Source organism: Hyla sarda, chromosome 7 (assembly GCF_029499605.1).
Source record: "Hyla sarda isolate aHylSar1 chromosome 7, aHylSar1.hap1, whole genome shotgun sequence".
Lineage (NCBI taxonomy): Eukaryota > Metazoa > Chordata > Amphibia > Anura > Hylidae > Hyla > Hyla sarda.
The window spans coordinates 68,523,835-68,546,067 of NC_079195.1; the positions used below are offsets into that span (position 1 = coordinate 68,523,835).

General features: G+C 42.1%; 1 protein-coding gene across 1 annotated transcript; it reads right to left on the reverse strand.

Moving 5' to 3' along the window:
* Positions 1–20,846: 20,846 nt before the first annotated feature.
* Positions 20,847–21,791, reverse strand: LOC130283139 (olfactory receptor 5A2-like). The gene has a single exon (XM_056532330.1). It carries the CDS (start codon positions 21,789–21,791, stop codon positions 20,847–20,849), a length of 945 nt encoding a protein of 314 aa, XP_056388305.1.
* Between the last annotated feature and the right edge of the window lie 442 nt (positions 21,792–22,233).

The window sequence follows — 22,233 nt, forward strand, 5'->3', positions numbered from 1 at the left end:
CCCACATTAGGTGCAGTATAGTTCTCCCCACATTAGGTGCAGTATAGTTCTCCCCACATTAGATGCAGTATAGTTCTCCACATTAGGTGCAGTATAGTTCCCCACATTAGGTGCAGTATAGTTATCCACATTAGTATAGTCCCCCACATTAGGTGAAGTATAGTTTACCCCACATTAGGTGCAGTATAGTTCTCCACATTAGGTTGGCAGTATAGTTCTCCACATTAGGTTGGCAGTATAGTTCTCCACATTAGGTTGGCAGTATAGTTTACCCCACATTAGGTGCAGTATAGTTCCCCACATTAGGTGCAGTATAGTTCTCCCCACATTAGATGCAGTATAGTTCTCCACATTAGCTGCAGTATAGTTTACCCCACATTAGGTGCAGTATAGTTCTCCACATTAGGTTGGCAGTATAGTTTACCCCACATTAGGTGCAGTATAGTCCCCCCACATTAGGTGTATTATGTTCCCCCACAGACATACAGCCTCCAGCCATACAGTGTATGGCTGGAGGCTGTATGCCTGTTTACTGCCCTACTTCAGTGTTCTGACCACTGCTCCTTTTGTCCGGCCACCATAGCAGTAGGTCCCGGGACTGGAGGAGCGGTGGTCAGAGCACTGAAGCTTATGTGCCGCTGGTCACTTACCATGCTGGCCAGCGCATGTCCTGTTCGCTGCTCCGCTCCTCCGCGTTGCTTTCCAATGGGCGCACGCATGGGACAGTGCAATTGCCCCGTTTCCCCCCCCCCTGGAACTGCCACTGCATGCATTATATACACACACAACACACTGTACACATTACATACTGTACATGCATGCTTCATACACACACCATACTGTATACATTACATACAGTACATGCATGCTTCATACACACACACCATACTGTATACATTACATACTGTACATGCATGCTTCATACACACACAGATACTGTACACATTACATACTGTACATGCATGCTTCATGCACACACAACACACTGTACACATTACATACTGTACATGCATGCTTCATACACACACAAAACACTGTACACATTACATACTGTACATACAGCATACACACATACTGTACACATTACATACTGTGCATGCATCACACACACACTGTACACATTACATACTGTACATGCATTATACACACACACTGTACACATTACATACTGTACATGCATTATACACACACTTACTGTACACATTACATACTGTACATGCATCATACACACACATACTGTACACATTACATACTGTACATGCATCATACACACAACACACTGTACACATTACATACTGTACATACATCATACACACATACTGTACACATTACATACTGTACATGAATCACACACAAACTGTACACATTACATGCTGTACATGCATCATACACACAGATAGAATAGATCAGTGTTTCCCAACCAGGATGCCTACAGAGATTGCAAAACTACAACTCCCAGCATGCCCAGACAGTCTTTGGCTGTCTGGGCATGCTGGGAGTTGTAGTTTTGCAACAACTGGAGGCCCCCTGGTTGGGAAACACTGGTATAGATACACACATGCACTTTACATATAGTCATCCACAGTAGTAGCACACACACAGGCACAGTACATAGACATACACATATGTACACACTTCTATATCCACACACACATGCTTATACATATATATATATATATATCCACACACACGCTTATACACAAATACATGCAGGGACACCTACTATAGTCAGGCCCCATGTTGAACAGCCTCTGCGGTCTCCTTTCCTCACAGCTCTCTCCTCCTCCCCTCCTCCTGCTCAGACGGCTGAAGGCTCAGAGAAGAGTCCGGGCTGAGGGAAGATACCAAGTGCAGCGGGGGTGGGGGAGCATGATTGTGGTGAGGTGAGAAGAACTCCAAAGCTGCAAATTAGTTTATTTTAAAAACATGTCAGACATTCAGGGGCCCTCTTGTTTGGGTGCCTGGGGCCCGGAGCACAAACTTCAAGAGCAGGATTGTTAATCACTACAGGACGGGCAAGCACTGGCTGTGCTCGGGGGCCCCCAGCCAGCTTGTGGCCCCAAGCAATTGGTTTGCCTGTCCTGTAGCGACGTGCCTGAACGCGGGGTCACGCCAGGTCAGTCCCAGCAGCTAATGACAGTCTGGACCCTAGTCTAATAGCGTGCGGCACTGATCGCCTCATCTAAAATGAAAGTGAAAGCTTCCAGGAAGCTCAGTCGGGCTGATCGGGACCATCTCAGTGAAATCGCAATGTCCCAATCAACTAAAACACGAGCGGAGGTCCCCTTACCTGCCTCTGTCACGTCCGATTGGCGATTGATTGCACCAAGCCTGATATCCAGGCTTACGCAACCGACCGCCAGTAACACTGATCTTTGCCGTGTCAATGATCTGTGTATGAGATCGATATGTGCAGTGTAATAGCCACTAGGAGGGGCTATAACATTGCAAAGAAAAGTGTGAAAAAAAAGTTAATAAAGATCATTTAACCTCTTCCCTAATAAAAGTAAGAATCACCCCCCTTTCCCATTTAAAAATAAAAATAAATGAAAATAAAAATAAACATATGTGGTATTGCCGGGTGCAGAAATTTCCAAACTATAAAGATATATCATTAATTAAAATGTACGGTCAATGGTGCACAAAAAATCCAAAGTCCAAAATAGAGTATTTTTTGTAACTTTCTATATCATGAAAAAATGAATAAAAAGCGATTAAAAAGTCCGATCAGTATAAAAATGCTACTGATAACAATTTCAGATCACAACACAAAAAATGAGCCCTCTTACCGGCGCATACACGGAAAAATAAAAAAGTTATATGGGTCAGAAGATGACAATTTTAAACATATACATTTTCCTGCATGTAGTTATGATTTTTTTTAGAAGTAATACAAAATCAAACCTATATAAGTAGGGTATCATTTTAACCCTATGGACCTACAGAATAAAGATAAGATGTCATTTTTACTGAAAAATGCACTGCGTAGAAACGGAAGCCCCCAAAATTACAAAATGGCATTTTTTTCTTCAATTTTGTTGCACAATGAATTTTTTAATTAAAATGATTAATGTCACTGGAAAGTAGAATGGGTGGCACAAAAAATAATAAGCCATAATATGGAATTTTAGATGCAAAATTGAAAGTATTATGATTTTTAGAAGGTGATGAGGAAAAAATTAAAATGCAAAAACCGAAAAACCCTGCAGGGGTTAAACACAGGAAAATTTGTATCCTTTCACTTAAGTTTTCTTCTTGGTTGGACCCACTCTTGGTTTTGATAAATCTACTGACCAAAATGAGTTCTAATCTATCCTTAGTTTGAGAGTTTAAGCCTTTAGTTTTTTGATAATAAGAATAAGTCAAATAGGGAATCATTTGGGGGGGAATAACATTTTGCAAAAAATATAAAGAAAAAAACACAATAGAAATAAATATGGAGAAACAAAACCATTTAGCCCCTCTTGTTGCATGACTTTAATAAGGGTTTTTAGATTCCTCTTTCACCTGACATAAGGAGTATTCCACTTTAAGCAATCAAATGTTATTCTTTGCATTACAGAATTTCCAATATACTTTAATTTCTCAAGGTTTTCTGAAGCACAGAAGGGAGCAGGAATAATTATGCACACATTTGCTTTATAGTGTATACATCTAAATGTTTAAGTATACCGCACTTATATGGAATAAAAATAATAATTTCCCAAAAGAGTTCATCTACAATGTTACTTACACTTTATATTCCTGTATTGTAGTGTTCTCAACCCAGATACAATTTTTGATCTAGATGATCTGTCATTAGAGACAAGTTGTCTATGTCCCGCATCAATATAGACCAAACTACAAAGGGTTAGTCTGGTCTATTGTGCACCTAATTTATCAAATGGCGCACAGCTCTTGATAAATTCTGTGCACAGACTGCATGATGTATGCTTTAGTCTATATTTAAACCTGCTCCAACATGGTCTGACATTTCGGCGTACTTTCAGCCTATGCGACTTGTCGCTGAAAAGTCGCTTTTGATAAATTCAGCACCAATGCATTTTTCAATGCATTTCAGTCTAAAATAGACTTGCATGCATCATGTTCTAAAAATCCTCTAGAGCAAAAGTCGCAGAAAAGTCATACAGATTTAGACTGCGACTTTCTGTGCGACAAATTTAGACAAGAAAAACCAGTCTAAATCCTTTGATAAATCTCCCCCTATTTGTTTTCTAGACACTGGATCAAGTGACTATTTATTATTTATGGAACACAATATATTAAGGAAACATTTTACCTAATTCAATCTAAAGAGGATAATAATAGACAAAGCAGTGGTGTATCACAAGTTCCGCAGCAGTGAACCACTTATGAGCTCTCCACTGATCTTATATACTTTTTGCTTTTCAAACAGGTTGCGTCCCAAGAGAAATCAACTAAATATATCAAGAAATGTTTTATATCTATTGCATAATGATCCTTAAAAGTTTATCAGTCAAAACAAGCACAAATATTTGAAGTAGAAGTTCAACAATATTATTATATGTAATTAGAGATGAGCAAATTTTTGAAAAATTTGATTTGGCCGATTCGCTGAATTTTCTGAAAAATTTTTTGTATTAAAAACGGCTATTTCAGGCCCTACTCTCTTGCTCTTCTGAGTGTTGCTGTGTAAGAGGGGGCGTGAAAGAGGAGTTACAAAAACTGTGATTATCTGTTGTGTGGAGTGAATCTGTGGAGTGGGTGCGACTGCCTATAGCCCACATTCATATTTTGGGTAAGTTTTTCTCTTTTGCACAAAGTGGGATAACTGTTAGAGTTTAAACACCCTTTTTCATTTTTTTTTTCTCTGTTCCACCTCTAGGGGGAGGAGGAGTAGATTGGGCACAGGTGTATAAATCTTAGCTTGGGACTCTTATTGAGAGCTTGCTCTTCTGAGTGTTGCTGTGTAAGAGGGGGCGTGAAAGAGGAGTTACAAAAACAGGAGTTTGAAAGCAGGAGGTTGAGATCGCTGTGAGTGTTAATTTCTGAACCCACAAGGTCTACAAAAAAATTTAAGTGTAATTTTGACTGTGTTTTTGCCTATACATTTGTGAAATCCCCATAACTAGATGGCCTCCATGTTGGAAAATGCAGTCCAATGTACATCCTGTTCAATGTATGCAATCCTTGAACAACAGTTTGAGGGTGCATATTGTTGTGCGAGATGTGTGCTAGTTGTCCGTTTGGAAGCCCAGATCCTGCATCTAGAGGGGCGACTGGCAACAATGAGAAGCATTAACAACATGGAGAGGAGTCTCGTGCTCACTGAGCAGGCACTCTCGGGAATAGAGGTGGGGGAGGACAGTGGGACGGAGTTGCAGGACAATCAGGCAGTTAGCTGGGTTACAGTTAGAAAGAGAGGTAGGGGAAAAAGTGTCAGGAAGGCTAGTCCTGAACTGGCACACCCCAACAAGTTTGCCCGCTTGGCAGATGAGGGGGATGCCATTACAGAGCTAGCAGAACTGCAGCAGGATACCGCCTCTGACCGCCAGGGGGGTGTCTGCTCCAGTAAGGAGGGAGGGAGGAGTACAGGGCAGGCCAGACAGGTACTAGTGGTGGGGGACTCAATTATTAGGGGGACAGACAGGGCAATCTGTCACAAAGACCGGGATCGCCGAACAGTGTGTTGTCTGCCTGGCCCACGAGTTCGGCACATCGCGGATCGGGTTGACAGGTTGCTGGGCGGGGCTGGAGAGGACCCAGCAGTCATGGTACATATTGGCACCAATGACAAAGTAAGAGGTAGGTGGAGTGTCCTTAAAAATGATTTCAGGGACTTAGGCCGCAAGCTTAAGGCAAGGACCTCCAAGGTAGTATTTTCTGAAATACTACCAGTACCACGAGCCACACCAGAGAGGCAGCGGGAAATCAGGGAGGTAAACAAGTGGCTCAGAAGCTGGTGTAGGAAGGAAGGGTTTGGGTTCATGGAGAACTGGGCTGACTTCGCTGTCGGTTACCGGCTCTACAGTAGGGACGGGCTGCACCTCAATGGGGAGGGTGCAGCTTTGCTTGGGGAGAAGATGGCTAGAAGGGTGGAGGAGTGTTTAAACTAGGGACTTGGGGGGAGGGACTTAGGCCGCAAGCTTAAGGCAAGGACCTCCAAGGTAGTATTTTCTGAAAATCAGGGAGGTAAACAAGTGGCTCAGAAGCTGGTGTAGGAAGGAAGGGTTTGGGTTCATGGAGAACTGGGCTGACTTCGCTGTCGGTTACCGGCTCTACAGTAGGGACGGGCTGCACCTCAATGGGGAGGGTGCAGCTTTGCTTGGGGAGAAGATGGCTAGAAGGGTGGAGGAGTGTTTAAACTAGGGACTTGGGGGGAGGGAACCTACAGCAAAGAAGGGGAAGATAGTGTAGATAGAGAGGTGGGAATTATAAATGTACCTGGGGGTGGAGCGGAGGGAGGGGTTAGAATAGTTAATAGGAATAGGCTTCATAGGAAAATAAAACTTACACCCTTGAATCCCATTAACCCCAATAACATAAAGGATGGAAATGTAAAGTGTATGTTCACAAATGCCAGAAGCCTAGCAAATAAAATGGGGGAGCTTGAGGCCTTGGTACTGGAGGAACATATTGATATAGTTGGGGTCACTGAGACATGGCTGGACTCCTCGCATGACTGGGCTGTCAATCTGCAGGGGTTTACATTGTTTCACAAGGATAGAATGAACAGAAAAGGTGTTGGAGTCTGTCTGTATGTAAGAAGTGGTATGAAAGTCAGTGTGAACAATGCCATAGTGTGTGATGATTTTGAGGAGGTGGAATCACTGTGGGTAGAATTACAGAGGGAGGGAAATACTGAAAAAATAATATTTGGGGTAATCTACAGACCCCCTAATATCACTGAAGAGATAGAAGTTCAGCTTCATAAACAAATAGAGAGGGCCGCCCGGGCAGGTACAGTGGTAATAATGGGAGATTTTAACTATCCAGATATAGATTGGGGTCCGGGGTTGGCTAAAACTACAAAGGGCCGACAATTCCTAAATTTATTGCAGGATCATTTTATGGGCCAGTTTGTGGAGGACCCAACAAGAAGTGATGCCTTGTTGGATCTGATCATTTCCAACAACGCAGAGCTGATTGGTAATGTAACTGTGCCGGAAAACCTTGGTAATAGCGACCACAATATAGTTACTTTTGACTTAAAATGTAGAAAACAAAGACAGGCGGGGAAGGCAAAAACATATAACTTTAAAAAGGCAAACTTCCCTGGGCTGAGGGCTGCACTACAGGACATAGACTGGGGGGAGGTGTTGTCAAATACTGATACAGAAGGTAAATGGGACATCTTTAAATCAACTCTAAATAACTATACATCTAAATATATACCAAAAGGGAACAAATATAAACGATTAAAACTAAATCCTACATGGCTGACACATGATGTTAAAAGAGCAATAAACAACAAAAAAATAGCCTTCAAAAAATACAAATCTGATGGGTCAGCGATAATATTTAAACAGTACAAAGAGCTTAATAAAATCTGCAAAAATGTAATAAAAACAGCAAAAATTCAAAACGAGAGACAGGTGGCCAAAGAAAGCAAAACTAATCCTAAATATTTTTTTAGATATATAAATGCAAAAAAACCAAGGACAGAGCATGTAGGACCCCTTAATAATGATAATGGGGTGGTTGTCACAGGCAATCAAGAGAAAGCGGAGCTACTGAATGGGTTCTTTAGTTCTGTATACACTATGGAAAAAGGAGCTGACATTGGCCAGGTCAGTGCTGGTAACACATCATGTAATGTACTGAACTGGCTTAATGTAGAGATGGTACAAGGTAAGTTAAGTTATATAAATGTAAGCAAATCCCCAGGGCCGGATGGACTACACCCAAGAGTTCTTAGAGAGGTAAGTTCAGTAATATCTGTACCCTTGTTCATGATATTTAGAGATTCTCTGGTGTCTGGTATTGTGCCAAGGGACTGGCGCAAGGCGAATGTGGTGCCAATCTTCAAAAAGGGCTCTAGGTCTTCCCCAGGAAATTATAGACCGGTAAGTTTAACGTGCATTGTGGGTAAATTGTTTGAAGGACTTATAAGGGATTACATACAGAAATACATAGGGGATAATAGTATTATAAGTGATAGCCAGCATGGGTTTACTAAGGATAGAAGTTGTCAAACCAATCTAATTTGCTTTTATGAAGAGGTGAGTAGAAGCCTTGACAGAGGAATGGCTGTGGATATAGTGTTTCTGGATTTTGCTAAAGCGTTTGATACTGTCCCTCATAGACGTCTGACAGGTAAGTTAAGGTCTTTGGGTTTGGAAATTTTAGTTTGTAACTGGATTGAACACTGGCTCATGGATCGTACCCAGAGAGTGGTGGTCAATGATTCGTACTCTAATTGGTCCCCGGTTATTAGTGGTGTACCCCAAGGTTCAGTACTGGGCCCGCTGCTGTTTAATTTATTTATCAGTGATATAGAGGATGGTATTAACAGCTCTGTTTCTATCTTTGCAGATGACACCAAGCTTTGTAGCACGGTACAGTCTATAGAGGATGTGCATAAGTTGCAAGATGACTTGGATAGACTAACTGTCTGGGCATCCACTTGGCAAATGAGGTTCAATGTGGATAAATGTAAAGTCATGCATCTGGGTACTAATAACCTGCATGCATCGTATGTCTTAGGGGGGATTAAACTGTCAGAGTCACTGGTAGAGAAGGATCTGGGTGTACTTGTAGATCACAGACTACAGAATAGCATGCAATGTCAGGCTGCTGCTTCCAAAGCCAGCAGGATATTGTCATGTATCAAAAGAGGCATGGACTCAAGGGACAGGGACATAATACTCCCCCTTTATAAAGCATTGGTATGGCCTCACCTGTCCATAAAAGGGACACTGTGGAGCTGGAAAGGGTGCAGAGACGCGCGACTAAACTAATATGGGGCATGGAACATCTTAGCTATGAGGAGCGATTAAAGGAGTTACAATTGTTTAGTCTTGAGAAGAGACGTTTAAGGGGGGATATGATAAACGTATATAAGTATATTAATGGCCCATACAAAAAATATGGAGAAAAACTGTTCCAGGTTAAACCCTCCCAAAGGACGAGGGGACACTCCCTCCGTCTGGAGAAGAAAAAGTTTAGTCTCAAGGGGCGACACGCCTTCTTTACCGTGAGGACTGTGAATTTATGGAACGGTCTACCTCAGGAACTGGTCACAGCAGGAACAATTAACAGCTTTAAAACAGGATTAGATACATTCATGGAACAAAATAACATTAATGCTTATGAAGAAATATAAAATCCCATCCCTTCCCCAATATCGCGCCACACCCCTACCCCTTAATTCCCTGGTTGAACTTGATGGACATATGTCTTTTTTCGACCGTACTAACTATGTAACTATGTAACTATGTAATTATTAATTCCCTTCTTGGAAAGTGTTAATCGCCCATAAAAGGGCAGCCCCACACAGGAACCTCTCCCTATTTTCACCTAAAAATCCCATTAAATGGCAGTGTTTGTAGGTGGAAATAGGGAGAGGAATTAATAATGCGAGAGTAGGAAATTACAGGGGAAGTTTTTACCCCGACCGGTTACAATGAACCATATGTTTTTCCCTTCCACCTTTTAGAGGTCTTTGCATCACATCAAGACTTGGTAGTGTAGGTGGCACATGGTGTTTTTTTGAACACCTTTCCTTTTGTTTGATTTAAAAAAAAATTTGGGTACATATATTTTATCCTAAGAAAAGTTACGTTTTAGCTAATGCATATCCTCAATACTTACTTGCTTGGCACTATCCATATTTGGGAAGTGTTGGTTTTAATATTCAGGGACTCTATAGTAACAGGGACTGTTCCCCAGGACTGGCGGGTGGCAAATGTGGTGCCAATATTTAAAAAGGGGTGAAAAGGTGACCCTGGGAATTATAGACCTGTTAGTTTAACCTCTGTTGCATGTAAATTGTTTAAGGGTTTTCTAAGAGATGCTATTTTGGAATATCTTGATACAAATAAATGTATGACTCCATATCAGCATGAGTTTATGAGGGATCGGTCCTGTCAAACTAACATGATCAGCATTTATGAGGAGGTCAGCTCCAGACTGGACCAGGGGCAATCGCTGGATGTCGTATATCTGGATTTTTCCAAAGCATTTGATATGGTGCCACATAAAAGGTTGGTGCATAAAATGAGAAGGATTGGGCTGGGGGAGAATGTGTGTAAGTGGGTAAGTAACTGGCTCAGTGATAGGAAATAGAGGGTGGTTATTAATTGTACTTATTCTGATTGGGTGACTGTTACTAGTGGGGTACCACATGGGTCAGTCTTGGGTCCTGTTCTATTTGATATATTCATTAATGACCTTGTAGAGGGGTTGAATAGTAAAGTAGCAATCTTTGCAGATGATACTAAACTCTGTAAAGCGGTAAACACTATAGCGGACAGTGCACTATTACAAATGGATCTGAATAGGTTGGAGGTTTGGGCTGGGAAGTGACAGATGAGGTTCAACACTGATAAATGTACGGTAATGCACATGGGGAGCAAAAATCCGGGCTGGGATTATGTATTAAATGGGAGCACAATTGGGACGAATGACGTGGAAACGGACTTGGGAGTCTTAGTTCACAGTAAATTTTGCTGTAGTGACCAGTGTTGGGCAGCTGCTGCCAAGTAAAATAAATATGCGGCCCAAATAAAATCATGGGGTGCATCAATAGGGGCATAGATGCCCAAGACAAGGAATTAATTCTACCGCTGTACAAATCACTAGTCAGACCACACATAGAATACTGTGTACAGTACAGGGCAACAGTGTACAAGAAAGATATGGTGAAGCTGGAGAGGGTTCAAAGACGGGCAACCAGGGTAATATGGGGAATGGGAACACTACAGTACCCAGAAAGATTATCAGAATTAGGGTTATTTAGTTTAGAAAAAAGAAAGCTTAGGGGCGACCTAATAACTATGTATAAATATATCAGGGGACCATTCAGAGATTTCTCCCATGATCTATTTATACCAAGGACAGTATCTATAACAAGGGGACATCCTCTACATCTAGAGGAACAAAGGTTTCTACACCAGCACAGATGGAGTTCTTTACTGTAAGAGCAGTGAGACTGTGGAATTCTCGCCCTGAGAGGTGGTCATGGTGAACTCTGTAAAAGAGTTCAAAAGGGGTCAGGATGCATTTTTGGAGAATAATAACATCACCGGTTATGTATACTAGATTTATAGGGACAGAACGTTGATCCAGGGATTTATTCTGACTGCCATATTTGGAGTCGGGAAGAAATTTTTACCTCTAGTATGAGGTTTTTTTTACCTTCCTCTGGATCAACTCAGTAGGGACTCATTAGGGTTATAGGTTGAACTTGATGGACTCTGGTCTTTTTTCAACCTTATGAACTATGTTACTATGTTGGTGTGGCACCATGGTCAATCTACTCTGATGCATCAGGCATTGGTGGGTGGAAATCCTGGCTGATCCATGCCTTATTTATCTTCACAAAGGACAGTCTCTCCACATTTTTCATGGACAGACGAGTTCTCCTTGGGGTTACTATGACCCCCCCGCACTAAACACCCGCCCTGATGACAAACTACTGGCATTACAGGACAGCTTTTCCAGGGCAAACTCTGCTAGTTGTGGCCACAAATCAAGTTTGGCTGCCCAGAAGTCCAGCGGATGTTCAAGGTGTGTAGGCATGGTCATGTCAGGGTATGCCGCCACCAGCTGGTTCAGGTCCTGCTCCAGGTCTACCTGCTGCTAATGAGTTTCTTCACTATGCGGGGGAAGAAAGCTACTCATCAGCGACTGTAGACTCAGGCTGCTGATGATGGAGCTGGTACTGCTTCTGCCACCCCACTTCTCCGCAGCAGCCATGGCAGTGGGAGGTGAGCACAGAGGGCCCCCCCGAGTAAGACCTGTGAGAGGATGGACGATGGCGCAGCGCAGACAAGATGTTCTTCCCATTGTCAGTAACCATGGTTCACATTTCAGTTTTCGTGGAGTAAGCCATGATTCGTTTTCCTGATGAATGACTTTTAGCAGTTCCTCCCCTGTGTGACTACATTCGCCAAGGAAAACCATGTGAAGAACAGCATGACAGCATGACCGTGCCCTGCACACATGTTATGCTGGAGGGGCACTGAGACTTGTCTATGCAGTGGAGGCTGAGGACATGGTGGAGGATGAAGAGGTGGAGTCGCCCACTGTCCCAGGACCAATGACCTGAGAGCTTGGAGGCGGAAGCGGAGTGACATTTCCAGGTTGTTGTGGCTGTGCAGGAACCACATTCACCCAGTGGGCCATAAAGGACATGTATTGTCCCTGACCATAGTTACAGCTCCACACGTCGGCGCTGCTGTGCACTTTGGTACACACCTGACTCAAGGACTGGCCTACCTTCTGTTGCACAAAATTGTGTAGGGCTGGTACTGCCATTTTCGCAAAGAAATGACTGCTTGGGACTCTCCACCTCGGCTCGGCACAAGCCATCAATTCTCTGAAAGGTGCAGATTCCACCACTTGAAAAGGGAGGGACTGCAGCACCAGCAACTTGGACAGAAGCACATCCAGCTTCTGTGTCTTTGGATGAGTGGGTGCATACTGTTGTCTCTTGGACATGGCTTCGCCGATTGATTGCTGGCGGAATAACTGACTAAAAGTAGGAGGAACAGGAGCACCTGGAACGACAGAAGGAGGGTATGGCACACAGCTCCCTTCGGCTGAGGTGGTGGAGCCTTGGCTGGCTGAAAGCCAGTGGTGTGCCACTGGGTGATGCAGCAGGCTGGACCACCAAAACAGAGCCACGGTTTTCCCAGGCCACTTTATGGTGATGCTCCATATGTTGACGCAGGGCCGTGGTGCCAACATTGGGACCCTGGACACGCTTCTGTGGACAAATCTTGCTTGTGGCCATGTTAACCTCCTCCGGATGCTTGATGAAAAACTGCCACACAGCTGAGTAGCGGATTTTCCCACCAACAGTCCTCACTAATTGACTGCTACTGCCGCCCACTCCAGGAACCCCGGTTCCACTACCTCCAGGGAAGGTAGGCTGCCGCGAATCAGGTGGTCTACCCTGGGCATGTTTGGCTTCAGACTTTCCACTTTTGCCACCATGCTGACTCCCAACCATGCTACCTGCAACCCTCTTCTCCACATGATAATGAAGCCCCTTCTTCACCCGGCTCCCAAGTTTCATTGGCTTCCTCATCATCGAGTTGTGTCTGCATGTTACTGATGTCTTCCTCAGGTTCCTCAACTGTCTGCTTCAGGAGCCTGAACGCTCGCAACACCACCTCCCATGCCACTGTCCACATCACTACTTGCCCACCTAGCGGAGGAAGCGGCAGATGTCTCCTCCACTTATTGCCTGGGCAGTAGCTGCTTACTGTCCTCTAGTAGATCGTCCTCACTAAATAGTGGAGCTGAACCCACAGTATACGATACTTTTGTGGGGGAGGGAATAGCATAGGTCAGAGGCAAAGGGAGGACAGGGACTGCTCCTGGGCCATGCCAACTGAGGGTTGTGTCTGAGGAACTCATCGACTGTTGACTGGGGGTGTCAGATTCACTTGTGATGAAGTGGATGACCGTGTTAACCAATCAATGACGGCAGATGGGTTGCTGGTTTAGACACGACCGCTAGCTGATACCAAGAGTTCAGGCCCCTCGCCTGTAGTCTGCTGAGACCTCTGCCTGCACCTGATGAATTTAGGCCTCTGCCACTCCTCTGTGTACGTCCTGGCACTTCTCTGCCTGACATACTTAGTGCGTAGATGAGGGGAGGACAATACGCTCCACTATGCTTAAAACAGTATTTGTCTTCAACACCAGCAGGTGTGTAATTTTGGCTGGCCTTTCACAGTAACTAGGCCCTTAAGACTTTAAAGCGCAACTGTCATGAGGTTTGGGGCATATAACCTAACCTCAGTGTGTATGGTGTGTGCAATATGTCTCCAGCCTTACTCTTATCCCTCTTATTACGGCTTTTATTATCTAAAAAAAAAAACACTTTTATATGCAGCCACTGACAGTCGGATAGGCGTGGTCAGGGGTTTGCTATGCCCCATACACCAGCGCTGGAACCGCTGTGTGATTGACAGACAGGTTCCAGCACATGTGCCCCTTATCTTTCATATGTGAGCACTTCCAGACATTACTTTACAGGGAGAGTGTCTGTCTGACACCTCCATGCGCACGGGCGATACTAGAGGCCGAGAGTGAGTGCTCTCTGCATCTAGTGAATGCAGAAGCTGCAAGCGCGTCTCCCGCACAGAGAAGAAAGAGGAGATATAGGCGTCAGACAGTTGAAGTGAGTGCTTGTGCTCTGTAAAGTAATGTCTTGCATCGCTCACATATCAAAGATAAGGGGCGCATGCGCTGGGACCTGTGTGTCAATCACGTGTATGTACGTGCTATGCACTTATGAGGGGAGTACAATGCGCTCCAGCACACTTAAAACAGTATTTGTCTAGAACACCAGCAGGTGTGTATTTTTGCCTGGCCTTTCACAGTAACTAGGCCCTTAAGACTTAACAGGAACAAAATGGTACACCACTTAGATGTACGTACGGGGTGTGCACTTATGAGGGGAGTAAAATGCGCTCCACTTTGCTTCAAACAGTATTTGTCTACAACACCAGCTGGTGTGTACCTTTGGGCTAGCCTTTCACAGTATCTAGGCCTTTAAGACTTTATCAGTAAATAAATGGTACACCACTTAGATGTACGTATGTGGTATGCACTTATGAGGGGAGTACAATGCGCTCCACTACGCTTAAAACAGTATTTGTCTAGAACAACAGCAGGTGTGTACTTTTGGCTGGCCTTTCACAGTAACTTGGCCCTTAAGACTTTAACAGGAACAAAATGGTATACCACCTATGTACACACAGGTTATACTTAATAGAGGACAATAGGCTCTGCTACTCAACCAGTATTAGGCACTAATGGCAGGTGATTATGGCTTTTAGTTCTCTGCTCACCCTATCTGGCTGGCTACTACTTTTCAGTTGTTGTACACACCAGTGCTACAGCATACAGTTGCTGGGTACTACACCCAAAATTGCACTTTCTCTCAATCTCTCTCCCTTCACTGTCAGTGCTTCTAGGCTGGAATTGGGCTTGAGATGAATCGCTGCTGTAATACACCCACAATTTCACTTTCTCTCTCAATTTCTCCCCCTTCCCTATCAGTGCTTCTAGGCGGAATTTGGGCTTGAGGTGAATCGCTGCTGTAATACACCCACAATTGCACTTTCTCTCTCAATCTCTCTCCCTTCCCTATCAGTGCTTCTAGGCTGGATTTAGGCATGAGGTGAATCACTGCTGTAAAAATGCTTTTCTTTGCAACCCACACTGCTCTCTGTCCCTCTCTCTCTGCAATAGAACACTGATGTGAGTGGCCGCAATATGGCTGCCGATTATTTAGGGCTGTGACATCACAGGGGTGGCTGGCTGCTGATAGGCTGCATGCTGCATGTGATTCAGGATCATCCCACCTACCCTTGTTCCCACCTTCACAGCATTCCTTGTCCCATGTCCTGACATGTGGAGCCGCCCTCTTTGATGACCTGGAGCCTGGACTGCACTAAATGGAGTTTAATGAAGCGATTCATGCGATCGAATCGCAGCGATATTCACATTTGTTGTGATGTGACAATTTTTCCTGAAATTCGTAATGAATTCGGATTCGTCAGATTTGATTAGCTCATCCCTAGTCCAGATGCCCTTTTTGAGTTTAGAGGATGTATAACAACAAAGCAATGTATTATATAGAGTTTTACATTAATAAAACTTCCCTTGAGAAAAAATTTAAGCTAAAATTAGGTTTGGAGAAGAAGTTGGAGAACAGCGACAAAGATCACTGCAGTAATAATACAGTATGATGTGTTGATGTGAATAATACTTAACCCCTTTCTAACATCTCACATACTGCACAGAAATGTCAAGATGTGTTGGCAGAGATTATGGTGCAGGTTCAGAAACAGAACACACTGCACATCTAAGTGATAGGATGTGAAGCATCTATGCCATTGAATTTTGCCATGTGGTTAATATGGCAACCATAAGCACCTAGGCCTGCCATGTTAGCACTTCTAGTGCACCCTGCCAGGGAATCATTGTGGTGCAATTCATTGCAATACAGAAATTTTATAGATTATTGTACATATGATCAAACGGCTTGATCAGATTCATGTCTGTATGCGAAAAAATCATGCTTAGTGATGAGCATTTTTAAAAGTTCGATTCGTCGGGCTCGCCAAACCTTCAGTAAATGTTTGATTCTGTGCGAACTAGTTATCCCCAAACTAGCAATAAAATAGAACAATAAACATGTGTATAACACTGTCTGAGTTCTAAAGCCCATTATAACACTGACAAGAATGTAATCAAGCCCTTTTAACATGGTTTTAAAAAATATATCACGCTCTCTCCTTGACCTAATCCCTGTTAATCGCAAGCTCTTCTTGATTCCAGAGCAGAGGTCTAGGATCTTCCAACTGGTACATCAGTCTTTGGTAGAGTTGGGTGAGCCAAGCCACAAGCTTGGCAAGCTGGCTGTGTAACTTCTCTCCATAAAAATGTATTTTAGCCTCCTTCTTAGACGGTGAAAAAAAAATTCTTTATGTTGGCTTTATACTGTGGGTCTAAGAGTTTGGCTATTCAGTACTTATTTTTTTCCTTCAAACACTTAATATTTCTGTTACTGCACAAGCAAGAAAGCATACAGGGGTAGCGAAACGGCGTAGGGTTTGTGTGTGATCTCTTATGTGAGTATAACGTGGTGACTCCAGATGCACTGTGGCAGCGTGTTTACCCTTTCTTCCCTTCCGTGGGCTGGTGTATTTCTCTAGTGCAGTGATGTTGCTATGGATGCACCTGTTGATTCCTTCAGGTCTCATACCAACACACTTTTGTCTCTAGTCTTCTCAGGCTCCCACAGTGCACCAATAGATCACCTGTATACGTTGTCTCCCTTCTCTTATTATCATTCATTTTGTGTTTGCCTTTTCTATGTGTGCTCAATGTCGCAGTGTTTCTCTGCAGTATGTGTTTAACTGGTAATGGCAAACCTTTAAGAGAATAGTCTTTATTAGATCATTGCACATTTTTCTGGCTATTGCTGATTCTCATTATTTATGTTTTTTTTTTAATTATTATATATGTTTAATAAAGCTTGTTATTTTATTTATATTTTCACGTCTGGTGCATTTATTTGATAGGAGGTTGTAATAAAGTGTTTAGCACCAAACGCAATTTACTTTTCGTGTTGAAAAGCAACTTTGATCACATATCTTTGGTTACCTGTGGAGGATGCAAAATATTCATAAAGGAGGACCTGGATGAGGTGGAGAATAGGCAGAAGATGTCAGAAGTTGAACCAGAATGGCACAACCGTAGAGGTGTCATGACATTTTCCTGGCCTTGTTGCGGTGGAGTCATGTTCTGCAAGATGTTGAAACAGTTGGCATTAAAAGATATGTATTGACCCTTGCCATGGTTTATACTCCAAGTATCTACTGTGGCATGCACAGTGCTGCACAATGACAACTGCATGGAGTTACCCACCATCTCCACCACATGATTGGCAAAATAATGGTGACTAGGTATGCACCATCTGAGCTGGGAACACCCCATTAGTTACCCAAAGACCATGGAGTCAACAAGATGTTATCAGAGTCCCTGTGCCACCCCCAACTTGGCCAGGTGTGAATTAAGCCGCACTACAACAAGGTAACTTGGGTTAATACTGTTGTCTGCATGACGTAGAATCCCCAATAGATAACTGATGAGATAGAGAGGGAAGGCACAACACTGATGAAGATAAGACAGAGGATGCGCTGCTTGTGGACAAGGCCTGGCTGCTAGATAGTTGGGAGGGATCTGGAGGAGCTGCAGCAGGAGCAAGGTTTTCACAACATTGTGGGGCATCTCAACTGTCCCACAAGGCCTTTTGATGCCGCTCCATGTGTCGATGTTCCAATTCTCGTACCCTGGCCACCACTTACTTTCTGTTTGCTGAGATGGCATAGTGCAACATTTTCTGCATCTGGTGAGGTAGAAAAGAATTTCCACACAGCAGAATACCATACAAGGACAGTACCACCTGACTGTTCCCCTCCTTTGGAAGTTTTTTTTTTAACCCAAAGATACAACAGTGTCGCCATCACCTAAGCTGTTCAAAGCCGGAAAGCCTAATTTCTTATGTTTGATGGGTGTTCTGCCCTTACCTCAACTATGCTCCTTCTTGCTGGCCCTACCCTCCTGCTCTGAACATGTCTACAACTTCTAACTTTCTACAAATACTCAAAAAACTGCAATTTATTAGAAAATATATTAAATTATACCGGTATTTTTGTTTTACTGTATGTGCAGTTTATTCTTTCTGGATAAAATTGTAGAAATACATACAACAATTTCCTTAAAGGGCACAAAACATTTTTTTGCATACTGTGACAGGCACATTTAAAAATTGTAGTATGTATGCATATTAAAATTTAAAAATTAAGTATTAATTTTCTTTCTAATCCTTCAGAGCAACAACAAGTGTATGCACATAGATAGTCCAGCTGTGCCCCGTCCTGTTAGCCCCACACCACAAGATGCACAAACATCATCCTCTCAGGTCAGGACCACAGGTGCACAACGTATACATTCACAGATTCACCAAACAGGGTGACATCCTGTCTATAAAGACGTTATAGATTAGATGCACGTCAATAGTTAGAGGACATTTATCACTGCTACCTGGAATGGATAAAACGCCCTACAGTGAAAGTCTATATTTTAAAGGGAAAGTGCTTGATTTAAAGTGTAGATCACCTCCATTCGGGGTAGTTAGGGCATATTGAGATGTAACAGACCATAGCTTTACTTACTGTACTTTGCCTGTTGTTTGTAAACTTATATCCAGACTATTTGGTAATTTCACTGAACAGTTAGAGGGGCCGGCTGAGTAACTGCAACATGCCTCCTCCCTGCCTCTACCCCACCATGACCCACATGATTGGTGTAATGGACTTCAGGCTAGGAGTGTGGAGGAGGCATGCCGCAGTGACTGAGCCAGTCTCTTTGACTGTTCAGCGGAATAACCAAACAGCTGGGATATAAGTTTACAAACTGGGGGAGGCCGTATTCTCCATTCCCTGGTGAATGCTTTAATGTGCTTTTTCTCATTCAAACAGGGACCCCATTGTATGGTTAGTCAGGTATATTGATGATCTCCTGTTCATTTGGACATCAGGATTGACAAAGATTGGTCAGTTTACCACCTACCTAAATAGTAATTTATGAAATTTAAGATTTGTAGTTTCCCACCAGCCCATGAGGGTATCCTTTTTGTATTCGTTACTGGAGAGACATTATATGTCATAAAGCATTCACACCTCCACATTTAGTAATTAAATACCTGATAATTTGACCCTCCATGACCCTTTTTGCCACCCCTATCATGTTATTAAGAATTTACCGGTGGCTGAGATGTTAATAGCAACTACACAGAAACTACAATGGCACCCAGCAGTTAAATGAGGTTACTTCCACCCACAAAAAGCAGGGAATGAAAAAAGCAAGATTAAAGACAATGACAACTTGTTTGTGGATTACTGGCAGACCTAAATAAAAAGGCAGATGGGAGACAACATTGATAATTTCCCATGTTCTAAATATACTTGATGCCTAAAAGGGACCCCTTTCCAAGCTAAGTTATGAAGCTTAATGTCTTGTAATTCCCACAAAAATGTATTTTTTTTTTGTTTGTTTTTTAGGAGTGTAGAATGTATCTTTATATTTAAAATACACTGAAACCTTATCCCCTTATCCAGACCAGATTTCAGAAGTCCACCATACATTATGCATCATGTCCATTTTCTTTAAAAAGACCACCCCTATAAAGGAACATTTTTTTATGCAATTTTAGGTGGTCTACATAAAGAATTTTCACTGCATAGCTATTTAATGTATGTATCCACTGTGTAATTCTGTGAATGAAGTAATCAATAACTTTATTGCTGCTAGAGACAAGAGAAAGAAAAGTAAACACTAAGTCTGATCTTTATATATTGGTTATAAATTACTCCAAAACAGTATTCCTATTTAAATGCAGATTACATACATTATGCATTTATAGATGTGCAATAGTTGAAAATGCAAAAACAGTAAACAGTGATGTAAACAGTTATATCTTGACTACTTAATGTAAATAGTAAACATACAGTCATGCACTATTATTATCAGGCTTTATTAGAAGACTGGAACAGAGCTATAAGTGCAGAAAATAACTGATCACTAGTGTTGGTCGCGGATATTCGCATTTCAAATTTTTATCGCGAATTTGCGAATATTGCGAATATATTCACTATATATTCGAAATTGCGAATATTCACTTTTTTTCGGATATGAGCATATTCGCATGTGTGACTATTCGCATATGCGCATATTCGCATATGTGAATATTCGCATGTGCGCATAATCACATATTCCTTCTTTTCACTTGTGGGCCAATTATAGTGATGCAAATACACTTATCAGAGGTTATCAAAAACATCCCTAGCAACCAATAGTAAAGTTGCCCACCCCCTCACTGTTTTCTTCCTCGAATATGCGAATAATCGCATATGCAAATATTTGCACATGCGAATACAGCAAATTACGCAAAATTCACAAATATAGGATGGATATTCATCTATATATTTGCGAAATATCACAAATTCGAATATGGGCAATGCAGCTCATCACTACTGATCACATCAATTTGTTGATGCATTTTCAAGTTTTTGCTGAAAAACAAATTTATAAAGAAAAACACAACCATTTTTATAACCAAAAGTAAGTTCTTACTAACTGTAATGTAACATTTTTTTTCTAAGATTCTTAAAACCAACTTTAAATTCCTGATTTTTCAAACTATAAATAACAGGGTTCAATATAGGAATAAGCACCCCAGATAACAGAGCAAAAAATTTGTCTCGTTCAGGTGAATAACTCGATGAGGGCCTCATGTACAAAAGAAATAAAGTCCCATAAAAAAGAATTACACAAGTGAGGTGTGAGGAGCAGGTAGAAAACGCTTTAAGACGACCTTCGGAAGACTTTATTTTCAGTATGGTAGAGATAATAAACATATAAGAAATAATAGTAAACACAAAGGCATTGAATGTTACAAGTACACCTTCAATATAATTCATTATTTCTACATCATATGTATCACTGCAAGTAAGTTTTAATAGAGGGGCAATATCACAGTAAAAATGATTAATAAGATGTGAGTCACAGAAGGACTGGTTAGAGATGAGCACACAATGTCCAATGGAAATAAGAAAGCTAAAGGTCCATGCCGCTACTGCAAGTCCAGCACAATGTCTCATACTCATAAGGTGTGAGTACCTCAGTGGGTAGCAGATAGCTACATATCGGTCATATGCCATAACCTCTAGCAAAAGAACCTGAGTACAAGTCAATACTATGTAGACATACATTTGTGTTATACAGCCAATAAAAGTAATGGCAGTGTTTTTTGTGATCGTAATAGCCATCAAATTTGGTAGAATGTTTGATGCATAAATAACATCTGCTGCTGAGAGGTTCATTAGCAAAATATACATAGGGATATGTAGGTGAGAATTTGCAGAAATAATAGTAAAAATCATTAAATTACCTGTAAGAATGCAGAGGTAGACGTATAAACATACCAGGAATATTGGAAATCTAAGTTCTGAGGCATTGGAAAGTCCTTGGATGGAGAAACCAGATTCACTTGCATTGGAGGGGCTTACAGATTTCATCTTCACTTTGAAAATTCTAATCTGAAAATTCTAGTAATCTGTAAATAAGATATATATATATATATATATATATATATATATATATATATATATATCTACAGTCTACAAGGGCAGTACAGTGGCTTAGTGACTAGCACCATTCACCTGCAGGGCTGGGGTCCTGGTTTCAAATCTGACCAAAATAAGCATCTGAATGGAGTATGTATGCTCTTCCCATATGTGTGTGGATTTCCTCTCCTTTCTTCTCACATTCTAAAAACATATTGATAGGTTAATTGGCTTCTTATGATTACAATCTCTGTCCAAGCCTGCAGAATATGATGACACTATATAAGAAATATGAAAGAATCCATAAGGCACACATACAAAGGATAGCCCTCAAGGGTACGTTTACACTACAGACAAAGTCCAGCTCACCTCCCGATAGCTCCAGTGCATGGAT

Bases quoted from the DNA above. Each gene is read 5' to 3' on its own strand.
- LOC130283139 (XM_056532330.1), bottom strand. From the start codon at position 21,791: ATGAAATCTGTAAGCCCCTCCAATGCAAGTGAATCTGGTTTCTCCATC.